The sequence below is a fragment of the Pleurodeles waltl genome, chromosome 4_2 (genome assembly GCF_031143425.1).
Source record: "Pleurodeles waltl isolate 20211129_DDA chromosome 4_2, aPleWal1.hap1.20221129, whole genome shotgun sequence".
NCBI lineage: Eukaryota > Metazoa > Chordata > Amphibia > Caudata > Salamandridae > Pleurodeles > Pleurodeles waltl.
Window position 1 is genome coordinate 695,907,723 of NC_090443.1, and position 15,082 is coordinate 695,922,804.

Consider the following 15,082-nt stretch of genomic DNA (forward strand, 5'->3'; position numbering starts at 1 on the left):
GACCAATATTGTGAAGGACAGCACATAGAAAGTCCCAACTGATCCTGTCAAATGCCTTTTCCACATTGACGGAGAGAAGGCAGGCTGGGATGTCGTAAGCCAGGACTTTCTCAATCAGGTAGGCGAGACACTGTGGCGAGACACTGTTAGTGTCCTGTCCTTGTTTGATAAAGTCGTCCATGGCAGGGTCAATCAGCCTAGGTAGGAGGATTTCCAGACGATTAGCCAGCAACTTGGTATAAAGCTTGGCATCAGTGTTCAGTAGAGCGATTGGCCTAATAAAAGTGCAAAAAGTGGGGTCTTTACCTGGCTTATGGATGAGCGCTATCTCAGCTGCAAACATCATCAGTGTGAGGTCTATGGCGTGTGTAAAAGAGATTTAGGGACACCTGTACGAAGGTTTGGAATTGTGATTTCCTAATTGTGATTCCATGCGAATCGTAATTAGGAAATCGCAATTCCAAATGTAGGAAACTCCAATAAGTTTCTTTTGCGATCCCCAGTGGGTCGCAAATAAACCTACCTCATTAACATTAATGAGGTAGATCGCAATTTGTAACCCACCGGGAATCACAAAAATCACAGGGATGGTGGCCTGCTAGAGTCAGCAGACCACCATGTCTATGATTGCTTTCAATAAAGCAATTTTTTTTGTTTAAACGGATCCCATTTTCCTTAAAGGAAAACGGGATGCATTTAAAAAGCAAATAATTAAATGTTTCAATTTAATTTTTTAAGAGTAGGCAGTGGGCTGTGGGGCCATTCCCTACCATTTGCAAAGGAGAAGGGGTCACGTAGGGACCCCTTCCCATATGAGAATAGGTTAACACCAATTTAAAATTGGTGTTAACTGCAATTGTTTTGCGACCGCGTTCACGGTCACAAAACAATCATACCTACCACTTAGTCTCGCAGATAGGAAGGGACACCCTTGGCACTCCCCTTCCTATTTGCAATTCGCAAACCTATTTTGTGATTGGGTAAATAGATTACAGAATCCCAAATAGCATCTGTATACACCAACATGCTTTTTTCTGTACGCAAACGCACAGTAAACAGCTTTGTAAATCTGGCCCTTAGAGTCCAAACAGGTGTTGTTTCAAGCGGGGGAAGAAAAGCTTGTAATAGGAAACTGGTAGGCCATCGGAGCCTGGAGTCTTGCCACCCGAAGTCCCTTAAGGGCACGCCTCAGTTCAGCCACTGCAAAAGGGCCTTCAAGCTCCTGGCGAACCCGGGGATCTAAAGGAGACCAGGGACAATCAGGAGGTAATAATCAATGGCAGTTGGGTCATCCCTGTCACTGGAGTAAAGAGTCTGGCAGTAGGCCAGAAATGCCTCCTGCTTATCCAGGTACCAGACGGCCCAGGTGGAGTTCAACACCTGCAGTTTGGAGGTATGGGAACAGGCCTATTGTATCCGCAGTCTGCACGGCAAGAGGTTGCCCACCTTATCTCCCTTATCGTATTGTTTAGGGGCCAAGAGGGATGTCTCAGCCTTGTTAACCCGGTGTGACTGCAGCAGTCCTCTCAGCACTGTCAGTTGCCATTTAGCATGCACCTTGGGGGGCTGTTTCTCCGCAAGCTATAAACAGCGGATTTCCTCTTTGAGGTTGGCTTCAAACAGGCGAGCCTCTCGTGCTCTAGCAACAGATATGGAGGTGATGACACCCCAAATGGTTGCCTGAAACCCACCCCAGATAACATGGGAGGGCATGTCTGGCAAATCATTGAGATCAAAGTATTTGATGATGGCCTCATTGATAGAGGTGATGTGTACCGGTTTGCTCAGGAGCTGAGGAGGCAGGCATCAGAAGGGGGAACTCGTGCAGAGGCCTTGCGCGGAGTCCATACGAGTTTGACATGTCGTGGTGTGATGTAGAGATGTCAGAGATCTGAGCCAACTCAAGGCCCCTTAGGAGGGAATATGTGAGGAACTTATAGTCAATGCTTGAGTAAAACAGATGTGCATGACAAAAAAAAGAGCAATCCCTTGTATCTGGATGTAAGTAGCTCCATGTTGCAACACAGCCCATGTCCGTAAGCTCCAGTCGGAGCTGTTCAGACATAGCTCCTGTGCCCTGAAAGTGTGATGGTTCCGGTCTGTTTCGGGATCCCACTAGGTTAAAGTACCTGCCCATTTTAAGGTCCCATCCACTAGAGCCCAGTTGGTTCTTAAGTACGCCCCATAGAAATGTGTCTTGTGCTTGATTTGGGGCATATAATTTGAGGAGGGACAAGAATGATTTCCCCATCTAAACCCTCAGGGTAAGAAGCCACCCTCCCAGGTCCCAGGAAATCTTCAGTCGCTTGGAGTAGAAACATTTCTTGAAAAGGATAGCAATCCCTGCTGTTTTAGAATCAGCATGTGCCCAGTGTTGGCAGGGGTAACAAGGGTGGGGCATACAGTGGCAGTCCCTAATCAGGTGAGTTTCCTGCAAAAAAATGATCTCAGGGTGCCACTGGAGGAGAAAGCACCAGAATTGTTTAGTCTTACTGGAGAAATTGAGCCCATTGACATTTAGGGACAAAATTTGGTCACGGACCCCATGGCCTATGGGAGATTGGAGGTGCCGCTTGAACACTGGGTGAGTCCCCACAAGCCCCTACTAGTATAAAACCATGTGTCTGGAGGGAAGAGGAAAAGAGTGCACTAAACCAGGATGAAATGAGCGGGCCAACAGAGCCCAACGTAATAGACTTCTCCATCAGTAGACAGGCAGTAAAGCCTGTCCGTTCCTATAGAGGCGTCACTCTCGATGGAGCAAGGCTCAGTAGGGGTTGTGGAAGTGGTGATTGGGATAGAAACTCAGCAGCCAAACCCTGTGGTATATGGCAAGAGCTTGTACGAATCATGTATCTGACAAGGCAAGGTATGTACAAAAGCGTCCCGCTGCAAGTCCATGGACCCCGCAAAATGAAAGGATATCAGATTAACAGGCTACAGTAACCTATGTGTTCAGTGTTTGTTCGGTCAAGAGGAGTTTTGCATTCAGCATGAGGCATGTATCACTGGAGGCCTGTGAGCCTTCTTGTTTCATGTTATGCAGATGCAAAATAATATCTTCTTTGGCGGCATGCAGGGCTTACGCTTTAGAGTAGCAAACCGGACTGTGGCCTCTGACTGTCTGCCACGAAGGATTTCTGGTGAAAGTCATGATATCCTCCCTTTTTCCTCCCTGGGGGACCTCCTGAATGCGGATATTGTTACGGCAACTGTAAATCTCAGGGAACTCCTGCTTGGCCTGTAATTCAATCTATTGTTCTTCCTGAGTGAGCATGCGGTGCCAAAGCAGCTCTATGTCCCCCACCCCCAAGTGCACTGTGCGTTCCAGATCATCCACTCTCGCACCTACGGAGATGATGTCGGTGTGAAGCTCCTGGTTGCAGCTTTTAAAGTCTGATTTGAGGGAGCCAATTTCCAGACAGATGTCGCTGAGGAATTTTTCCATACAGTCTTGCATAATGGGGAGGGCTGCAGGGGTCTCCAGGAGCTTCAAAGAGGATTCACCCTTGCCACTCATGTCGGCGTGTAAAATTTTGGACTAGAGGGAGGCAATCAAACTGTCCCTGGAGGCCTTGTCTCTGTGCATAGCCAGGGGGGTGTTGAAGCCAGCCATGTCCTCAGCACTGGGAGTGTGTAGGTTACCACTAACTCTCTCGAGCCGCTCTGGCGCCACTGAGTGGTACTAGATCTCCAGGGACTTCAGGTGCCAGCCAGATGTAACAGCTAGGGGATGAGTGGCCCAAGTAACAATGGTCATACAGGGTGGCAGTTCTGATTCCAGATGCTCCAGCCATGTGTGGGCAAGAGAAATGCCATCAGAAGGGCCCCCCCCAGCATTCAGGCAGTCATTTCACAGGGTCACACAGGGGTGCCCGGCCTGAGTGCAGGGTAGGGCTCTCCTTGTCCTTCTATCACAACCCTCTCTGTGCCACTCCTCTTGCCGCCAGTGGTGCCCCCACCCCTAAGGTGGAGAGCAGCCACACTTACCTCTCCATTGAGAACCCCATCGGGCAGGTCAGAGGCACATCCTGTGATCAGGAGGTCGCTGCTGCATTACTGAAAGGGGGCTGCCAGTTCACAGGGCAGGCTTGTGGTCTGTAGTAGTGGAGCCCCCTTCTAGGCCGGACACAGCCACCGGGTAGAAGGGCGTCTGACAATAGAAGCAATAATGTGCTCACGCTTCCCAATCCTCTAGGGCCCCCCAGCTCTGTGTGCTTCGTCAGTTCAGGGGGCACAGCCTGACATCATTGTGACCACCGATTGCTCCCGGGACCCCTTTGACAGACCTGTTGTGAGCAAAGGGGCCACACCACGTCCAATGTGGAGTCCTCCACATGGCAGCCACCTGGGTCTCAGGACCAGGGGCAAGGCAGTCTGAAATCGCCATACCCTGACTCAAATATTTGCTCTGGGAGGGGAGAGCACCAACCACCATCTAAGCCTAAGTGAACCAAAATGTCTATGGGCCCCACCGCACTGCATGTAGGCACTTCAAAGGAGACCGCCCAATCCCCTAAATGGTGGCCAGAACCTCTGGGCTTCTGTGTAGAACCGCCTGGTGTTGTCGGGGTCTTCCAATCGGGGGCCCTCCTCTTTAGGACAGTATGGCAGCAGCCAAGGAAGAAGTCAGGGCATCCCAGAGTATGGTTGCCTCCAATGCAAGGGCAGCGACGGATCCATGTCCACGGTGCGTTCTCAGCAGCCACGACCTGCAGGTGCTGAGGCTCAGGGGCAAGATAGCCTGTGCCTTTTTTCAGTCACCCAGCAATTCAGGCCCCCTCCAAGGTAACCTTCGGCAGGATGCCGAAGAGGGCCTTAGGCTCATTGCTCAAATCGGCTGGGGCCTCAATCAGCCAGTTGCAGCTCTCTTCCACAAGTTGGCGGCTGGTTTCGGGCTTGCGACCACAGGAGCAGAGCAGGCCTTTTTGTCTCCCACAGACAGTATCCAGTTCAAATTAAATTTCATTCAATTGGATTTTTTATAGCGCATGGCTACCCGAACCTGACCACCCAGCGCTAGTTCAACAACCACTCCCAGATCACCAATTTTGACTCCCTGCGATTTATAGATCAAAGAGATGGGTTTTAAGAAGTCTTCTAAAGAGGAGTTCATACGGCTTCTTCTGAATGGCCATGGGAGGCTATTCCATAACCCAGGAGCCAGAAATTAAAAGGACCGGCCCCCACATCTAGCTCTTTTGACTTTTGGTACTGACAGAAGTCCCTGGGAGCAAGACCGAAGGGACCTTCTTGGAACAATAGCAGACAATAGGTTCTATATAATGATCGGACCTCTTCCCTGAATGGTCCGGCAAGCAATACGCAAGGCCTTAAAACAAATCCTTTTTTCCACTGGTAGCCAATGGAGTGCTTTTAGGGCTTGTTGGGAAGACTGGTGCTTAGGGATCTTATACAGAATTCTTGCAGCAGCATTCTGGACTACTTGGAGATGATTTGTTACATACTTTGGGCTTCCTAGAAATAGGGAGTTACCGTAGTCTAGGCTCTGATCAGACCCTGCACCACGATTCTCCTCAATGGAAGAGGTCTCATTTGTAGAAATGTTCTGAGGGTTCTGGAGGAGGTCTGTGCTGCTGATTGCCCATGATTCAGTTGGCAACTTCCTCAATCTTGGGTATTCTTCCTGAAGATAATTTTTAACCTTTTAATACTAATTTCATTTTATTTTGAGGGCAAATATTTGTTTGGTGGGTGAAGGTAGGGTCTATCTGTGAATGGTTGTGGCCGTGATCAGTGCCACATTGATTTGTATTACTTCCTGATTGCCATGAATACTCGCTAGCAACCGCTATTTTGACAGAGCAGTCCAGTCTTTCTCTTGTTTGGCCCAGCCCAGTATATAAGGTGTATTGTGGCACGGACGCATGTTGTCAACAACTTCCCCGCTATTGGGGATTCTTCCTGAAGATAATTTTTAACCTTTTAATACTAATTTTATTTTATTTTGGGAGTAAAGATTTGTTTGTCATTCAGAGTTCCTCGTTGTGTCCCGCTGTAGAATGCTGAAAGGCCCACAGATCTCGGTGGACAGTGTCTTACTAAATTCCCAGTCAGGCCACACTCCTATTTTAAAATTACTTCCTTTAGTCCATGCCTCCATTATTTTCCATGATAAGATGTTGCAGTGGTTGGCCATGAGTGTTGCTGTCCTTACTCCAGGTCTGAGCTGAAGTACATTTACAGTCTTGGTCTTCCTTTCTGTGCGTTAATTTGGGCATTTTTTGATGACACAGTATGCTGGATGGAGGATGCCCAGCCATTCCCCACTCACCATTCACTCATCATTTGCCTGTTTGCCTCCTCTGAAACTGCAGAAGCGGCTGAAAGAGCTCATGACGCCCAGTGCTGGGCTTCCTCCAAGGTTAGATCATGGTCTCTGCTCAGGGTGCCATTTGGTGACTTCTCTGCTTGGTAGCCAGTGTGGTGGAGGACGTGTCATTCCTGGTAGAGATCTTAGGATCCATTGGTAGAAGGATGTTTCAGAGATACTTGCATAAAGGAGTGAGGACTAGTCCTCATGCCTCTTTCATTAGGGCTTGCGGGGGCTCGTGATACCTACAGCCCCTACAAGAGCCCTGGCACCTAGCATCGGAGAAACTATAACCGCGCAAACAGATACAGCACAATTAGAGAAGCCCGGAAGGCTCCATCATATTTTGGGCCTCTCTAGGCTGTATTTAAACAAGAAATCCCCTGAGGCTAAAATCAGTGGGAATAGTGGGTGCTGAAATTAACTGACCCAGTTTTTCAAACGTTCAATATTTTTTGCTACAGAATTATTATTGTTGAGTAACATGCACCTGTAATTTTAGAGGAAAAAGTGCATTTGGAGAATAGTTTGCATCAGGCTATCCTGGTTTAAAGATAGAACAGGTATCGTTCATAAGGTTTTTTTTTAAAAAATATCTCAGGGTAAAATAAAAGACTAGTTCAGTCTATGTAATGTCTGGATTAATTTACCAGTACAAGTACTGAACTGTAATTGCCACTAAGCATTTTGTTCCTTTTCTTCGTGGGTCTTTGTTCCCTATGAAGCCTGCACAAGGTGGGTGTCTTGGGACACTGTTTGCAAGAATACCAACATTACCCATCTCCCCTTCTCAGATGCAATAAAAAAGTGAATTTAACAATAGTAAGTGATCTGCGCAGAACAAAATCCATTTTTAGAAACACACAAGGTAATGTGACTCACATAAAAGATAGGAATGAGATCCTTGTTTCTTTACACCTGAAAGGGAAAATAGTTTGTAAACAAAGATCATATAAACCAGAAGTCACAGAAACCACCAATGAAGACAAGACTTGGCTACCCAGATTACTTGCTCCAACAAAAAGAACGCCAAAGAAATGGAAGAACAACCTGGACTAGGTTATTGACAGTCAAAATCTCACACTCCTTTCTGGGAACATAGCTGGAGCATATACACTAAAAACTGACAAAGAAACTCCTAGGTTCTTACGTTTTTTTTTTACATATTCACAGTAAGGGCCCTCCTAAAAGTCATTTCAAGGGCTCGAGATAAGAGATGTCAAACAAAATCATTATTGGAGAAGAGACAGCTTTGTTTTGCCTAACATGCTGCCTGGGATTATCCCAAGGCATGATTAACTAGGTCCCAAGGAAATTATGTTACTGGTAGAGGAGCAGCCCATTTTTACAGAAAAGAGGTTGCCCTTCTGAAATCCCCAGTGAGCACAATCACAGCCCAAAGGGTATCTTAAAAGAGGATCACTTAGGAGCAAAATATTAAAAGTGAATTAATCCTAAAGCAAGACATGTTGCAGTTCCTCATCTTGATGTTGACAGACCAAACTCGGGAAAATCAAGCAATGTTGCGGTCCCTTTTACGAATGGACATTTTGGTAAACCCAAGTGTTTGAGACATGTATTTGTAAAGAAACATTAGTTCAACCATGATGGCGCTGGTAGTGACACAATTTTTGTAATACAACAGTTTCAGTTCACGAACTCTCACCTATGATCTGTTCAATCCCGCTGTAAAGAAAGAGGGCATTGTGCGTCTACATTTCTTGGGGCCTTATTATACATTGTGTCCCGAGGGTGCAATGGGCATGTGCACTTACCTTGTGCACCCACTGGGCACAATTGAATTACTGATAGCACTGGTACACATGTAGCATCACCGTTATCATGAAAGGACATTGCCTAATGTACATTGGGGTGTGGCCTCATGCAAATGAGGGACTCATTTTTCCTCTGCGCCTGTGCCATGTTACTGATGTGGGTGGAGAGGCAAATATGCCTTTAGGAGGAGCACTATCAGTACACCTCCTAAAGGCAGCTCTCTGTGGGTGAGAATGGGGGTCCCACAGACCCCCAAAGATATCCTCTGCAGGTAGGCGAAGTCATTCAATGTACCTACCTGCAAGGGGATCTTTCGCTCCCCTTGAAAGGGCAGATGAGTGCCACCTGCACTGTGAAACATGGAGCGGCTGCCGTATTTTACTCGAGTACCCTGGGGGCAGAGCATTCTGCATAATAGGATGCACATTCCCTGTTTGCGTTCGGCGCACCTTTTGGAAGGTGTATGGTGGAGCCAACAGGAAAAGTGCACAGTATATATTATATGGTCCCAGGCGTCTATTACCGGAAGTTATGCAAAAAATGCATATTTTTCCATATTACCGAATATGGAGGGTGTACAAGCATAACATTCCCTACAGTTTGAATGGAAAATCTGAAAGTCAAGTCGGGGTGGAGGTTAGAGTGATGTAGATGTCTAAAAAGCTGATACTCTGGGGAATCCAAGGAGCAGTAATTATTTATCCTTGTGTACAGCATTGGTCATATAGCCGCGCCTTACATTGCCAACCCTGTTGTTCATTCTTCTTGGTAAATGCAATTCATACCGGAGGAAAATGAGAGCCCCTGCTATGGACCTTAACGGTAGTGTTAATGGATGGCATCTGTTGTAAGCACCCTCACATAAGATCTATACTTTATCTCATATGACTATACACAATGAAAAGTGTTTGTGAATGTGCCATTTGCTATCAAATATGAATGCTATGTAAGCTATGTCATTTTGTGGTGCCTGCTCTCTGAGTATTCCTGTCAAAAGCTGTGCATTTTCTAATAATATAGTATAATGTTCTAATAAAACACACCCTCAATATTGCAGGTGGTTTGAAGTTTTATGCCACGGATAACCTGGACGCTAATGGTCTCGTTGATGCTTTCGCTGGAATTTCATCAGGGAATGGAAATCTATCTCAGCAGTCTGTTCAGGTCTGTTCTTCAAAACACACATCTTCTGTGCATGGTTCGGATTCTTTAATAATTTGGTGGCAAATACGTTTACATAAACAGAAACACAGTATTGTTAGGGAAAAAAATAAATATATATATATATATATATATATATATATATATATATATATATATATATATATATATATATATATACATATATATAAATATATATATATATATATATATATATATATATATATATATATAAGAGTATCCTGTAGTGCACAGTATAACAATACTGCAAGCCACTGAGCACTTCTGTGACCGTATAGGTGAATGAGTTTGGATGCCAAGTTGCTTTATCACGTAGCAGACTCCAAGGTAAGTGACAACATATTGTGGTGCGAAAATAAATGCTGCTAGACAGTAATTTGTTGCACATATATACTATAAGCAGTTTAATGTAAGTCACTCAAAAAACAGCTATAGTTCAGAACGTTTCGTAACATGTAAATAGATTTGTGTGTTTAATGATCTCGCCCCTTGGAATGAGCAGAGAGCAATAACTGTAAACATCCTGTTAATGTCTTCATTTTCAGGGAAAATGATCAAAGGAACTAGGGGCAGACATACAAAGGGCCAGATGTATCAAAATGTTTTGCACTCGCAAACGGTGCGAATCGGTAAATTCGGCCATTTGCGAGTGCAAACAGTGGTCTGCGATGCATGAAATGCATTCGCAGACCACAAATAAGAAATCGCAAAAATTATGATTTCTTGCGTTGTGACCTGGAAATTGCGATTTGCAATTTGCGATTTGCAATTTCCAGGTCGCAAGGCTATGCTTGAAAAAATCACAAATTTGTGATTTTTACCAAAAATGGCATTTTGCAATTGCAAAATACCATGCTTTGCAACCAGGTGGTAACCTGGTGCAAAATTAAAAAATGCAGTTAAACTGCATTTTTAAATTTAACATGTAAAGCACACATGCCCTTTTGGCATGTGTGTACCTTATATGTTGAAAAAAAGTGCAGGAGAGGGAGCCTTAGGCCCCCAGCACCCTGGCCGTTTGCATTTCCAAAATTGTGATTTCTGGTTCAGAAATTGCAATTTTGGAAATGCAAAAAATTCGCAGCTATGGGCCAACAGGCCCATAGCTGCGAATGGGGCCGGTATCGCAATTTGCGATTCGGTAATAGCTTTTGCGATATTTAAGAAATCGTTATTACCGATTCGCAAATGTGATACATGGCCCATTGCGAGTCGGTAATAGCGATTTCTTAAAAATTGCTATTACCGAATCGCAATGGGCCGTGATGGTACATCTGGCCCAAAATGATTTAGTGTTCGCAAACGGTGAACTGGACAATTTGAGATTGCTAAATAGCCTTTTTGTATGTACCACCCCAATTTTGCAATTCGGTAACCTATTATCGAATCGCCAAATAAGGTTTGCGAGTTGGTATTAGGACAGGGTGTGTAAAGGCCGTCCCTTTCTAATAGCGAATCACAGGCAAATGTATGAATCTTCTGCGATCGGAATGTGGTTGCAAAACATTTGCAGTTTACCACCAACTTCGAGTTGGTGGTAACCCATGCGCAAAAGAAAAGGGACCCCATTTTATTGTTTAAGTAGCAGTCGTGGTCCGTGGATTTCGGCCTTAACTTTCAGACTGGTGGCTCTGGCAGCAGACACTGAGATATTACATCTCAACAGTAATAACTTATTACAGCAGAAAACCTTTTTCATTCCACTTGTGATTACCTATTTCACAATTAGGCCATAAAACAACAGATACACGTTTATAATATATTGTCCCTTTCCCTGTAATATGAATTAAACAGTTGACTAAGAAAAAGAAAGTGTAATTGTTGGACTACAGTTTGCTGCAAATGTAGTTGTAAACATAAATGTATTATTTTTCTATAGAGCAAAATTGACGGGCCAACAGCTACCAATGTTTTGATATATTTGTGCAGTTAGTCTTTCCTCATATGGCTATTCTTAAAATGTCTAATGACTGTAGTAAGAAAGACAGACAGATTTATGTAAGAGTGTTTGGTGCTATTAAATTATATACCCCAGGACAGGAATTGTGTTTGTAAAAACACATCATTTAAAGATAACAAAAATGAGCATCTTTCTTCCCAGTCTCACATGAGAGACAGTAAAGTTATTAAATTGTAAAGAATTTATAATTGTGGACTCAGTCCAGGCCAAGTTATAGGTATGTCATTGAGCAACATGTTAAGGACGCACTGTCATTGTTTAAGCTCTGTGGATTCAATCAAACCTGAAGACCAATTTCTAAATTATGTTTATCAAGCAAACTCACAGTGTAAATAATACAATGTACCTTGAATTGCAGCTCTGTTAAAATACTTCTTAAACGTCATGCTTCTTTATTGCAGACCATAAGCATTTCGGCTTTGTCAATGCTTGGTTTCGTTTGGCATGATTTTTGTAAAACATTACTGTGGTTGGAGTTGCTGAGCACTCATCAATTTTAAAAATAATCACCCACAATCAAAAATCTATGTTTGGTCTCAGAAAGCACATATAACCATAGTAGTTTCTGGATGGAACTACTATGAGGGCAGATGTGCTCCTCAAGAAAAGCACAATGCCGTCACTCGTAGTGAATTTAATGGGTGAAGTCGGCTGACCCATTGTCCCATGCTGTACTGGCTGAAAGACTATATATACAGTGCTTAATTTGTAAACAAAAACGTGCCAGTGCCAAAAAATATCCTCAAACACGCGGCTGTTGCAATTAAATGTGCAAACACGGAATACTGAGGCAGCGTAATCCTGAAGCCATCTTGGGCCTCTTCAATCCATTTAAAGCCACTCCCTGCCCCTTCAGCTCACTTTTGCAGCTTTCTGCTTTCTCCCGTTGTGACGTTTTTTCATTTTTCACTTCCTCTGTGTTAGAAATGGGGTCTTTGGTTGGCAGTCAGGTTACCCCCTGTCCAAGCAAGGACCCTCAGGCTAGTCAGGGTAAAAGAGAATCACCCACAGCTAACCCCTGCTTACCCCCTTGGTAGCTTGGCACGAGCAGTAGGCTTAACTTCAGAGTGCTAGGTGTAAAGTATTTGTAACAACACACACACTAACTTAATGAAAACACTACAAAATGACACAACACAGGTTTAGAAAAATAGAGAATATTTATCTAAACAAAACAAGACCAAAACGACAAAAATCCACAATACACAAGTCAAGTTATCAATTAAAAAGCAAAAAGAGTCTTCATGTAGTTTTAAACACACTAACACTGTTAGGCCCATATTTATACTTTTGTATAAATACAATTGTATTTTGCAAGTGTGCGCTGCTTTTGCGTCAAAAAATTACGCAAATTCTGCGCTAAAAAAAGTATAAATATGGGCCTTAGTGTGAAAATGTACCTTGGATGTGTCAAAAATAACCCCGCACGGGCAAGTGTGCGTCAAAAAGGGCTTGCAATGCATTGATTTCACTCACAAGAGAGACCTTGCGTAGTTTCTCCTTTCGCCAGGTCAAGGCGCATTGTTTCTTCTCTCTGCAGGAGAGCGATGCGTTGATCCGGTCAGCACTCTCGGGTCCGGGCAGGCCTTGCATTGTTTTTACACACCCAGCAGTACTTGCGCCCAAAATCCAGCCGCACGATGATCGAAAGCACGGGTTGCGATCTCCCCAGCCTCCGTCAGCGATGCTGCGCGTCGTTTCTTCAGCTCCGTGCGTCGACCTTCCAGTCACGTTGCAGGCGAGCATCGATTGTCAGCCGCGAAGCCGGCCGTGCAACGATTTATCAGCCACAGATTGGAGTCGCGTTGATCTTTTCCCCGCACAGCGTTCTGTGCGTGGATTTCGTCCTCTTATGCTGCCAGCTTCTCCTTTCAGGGTCCCAGAAACTAGATGGGCACCACAGGCAGAGTAGGAGTCTCTCCAGAGACTCCAGATGCTGGCAGAGAGAAGTCTTTGCTGTCCCTGAGACTTTAAACAACAGGAGGCAAGCTCTATATCAAGCCAGTGGAGATCTTCACAAGATGGAAGGCACACAAAGTCCAGTCTTTGCCCTCTTACACTGGCAGAAGCAGCAACTGCAGGATATTTCCACAAACCACAGTCACAGGCAGGGCAGCTCTTCTTCCTCAGCTCTTCAGCTCTTAATCAGGCAGAGGTTCCTCATGGTTTCCAGAAGTGTTCTAAAGTCTATGGTTTTGGGTGCCCTTCTAATACCCATTTTCTCCTTTGAAGTAGGCCTACTTCAAAGCAAAGACTCTCCTGAATGTGAAATCCTACCTTGCCCAGGCCAGGCCCCAGACACTCACCAGGGGGTTGTAGACTGCATTGTGTGAAGGCAGGCACAGCCCTTTCAGGTGTGAGTGACCACTCCTCCCCTCCCTCCTAGCACAGATGGCTCATCAGGAAATGCAGACTACACCCCAGCTCTCTTTGTGTCACTGTCTAGTGAGAGATGTAATCAGCCCAACTGTCAAACTGACCCAGACAGGGAATCCACAAACAGGCAGAGTCACAGAAATGGAATAGGCAAGAAAATGCTCACTTTCTAAAAGTGGCATTTTCAAACACACAATCTTAAAATTAACTTTACTAAAAGATGTATTTTTTAAATTGTGAGCTCAGAGACCCCAAACTCCATATGTCTATCCACCCCCAAAGGGAATCTACACTTTAACCAGATTTAAAGGTAACCCCCATGTTAACCTTTCAAATGGACAGGCCTTGCAACAGTGAAAAACGAATTTAGCAATATTTCACTGTCAGGACATATAAAACACATTACTATAGGGGTCATTACAACCTCAGCGGTCTTTTTTGAAGACCGCTGAGGTACCGCCGTGTGGAAGACCGCCAGTGGTGACGGTTTTCCGCTCAGCCTATTATGACCGTTGGCAGCTCTCCGTCCTTTTACAGACGGTGAGCCGCTAACAGCCATACTGGCGGGAGGTGGGGAAGTGGAGGTTGCTCCACCTCCAACCGCCACGCCAACAGAACACCGCCCAGCGAATCACGTCCTGTGATTCGCCGTGGCGGTGTTCTGTTGGCGGCGTGGTGTCAGCAGAGCTGCCCCCATGGCTCCCGTCCCCTCCTGGAGGATCGATGGAACAGGTAAGTCGATCGTCCGTTAGGGGAGGGGGGTGGGGGGGTGTTGTGTGGGTGCATGGGGGTGTGCGTGTGTGTATGTAGAGGGGGTGTGTGAGTGCGTGTATGCTTGCGGGGGTGTTGTGTGTATGGGAATGAGTGCGTGTATGTCTGTGGGTATGTCTGTATGGATGTGTGCGTGTATGTCTGAATGTGGGTGTGCGTGTCTGACTGTGTGTGTGGATGTTGGCATGTATGTCGGCATGTGTGCGTGTAAGTGTGTAGGTGGTGCCTGCGTACGTGTCGTGTGGGTATGGGTTATGTGATGTTGGGGTTCGGGGTGGGGAGGGGGGCCCTGCCACCTTTGGGGGGTGGCAGGGGTGGTGGGGGGTGAAGGGGAGGGAGTCGGGGTTGGGGTGGGGGGTCGGGGAGACCCCTATCAGTGCCAGGGAAGGAATTCCCTGGCACTGATAGTGCTTACCGCCGTGGATTTCATGGCGGTTCAAACCGCTGGAAATCCACGGCGGTAAGCTGGGACCAAATGCCGCCGGCGGTATAGTGACGGCCGCCGGGCTGGAGACCCAGGTTTCCAGCCCAGCGGTCGTCTCCGCCCTGGCGGGCGGAAAACCGGCAGATGACCATGGCGGTAACCGCCATGGTCATAATTCCCCAAAGTAAGACCGCCAGCCTGTTGGCGGTCTTACCGCCGGTTTAACACCGAACGCCAGGGTTGTAATGACCCCCTATAT

At 45.8% G+C, this 15,082-nt stretch overlaps 1 protein-coding gene across 1 annotated transcript in view; it reads left to right on the plus strand.

Moving 5' to 3' along the window:
• Nucleotides 1-15,082, plus strand: part of LOC138293211 (calcium-activated chloride channel regulator 1-like) — a 704,166-nt gene that overhangs the window by 478,184 nt on the left and 210,900 nt on the right. Inside the window, exon 9 of the mRNA XM_069232299.1 lies at nt 9,168-9,274. Within this exon, the coding sequence (XP_069088400.1) occupies nt 9,168-9,274 (107 nt within the window). The remainder of the gene's footprint in view (nt 1-9,167; nt 9,275-15,082) is intronic.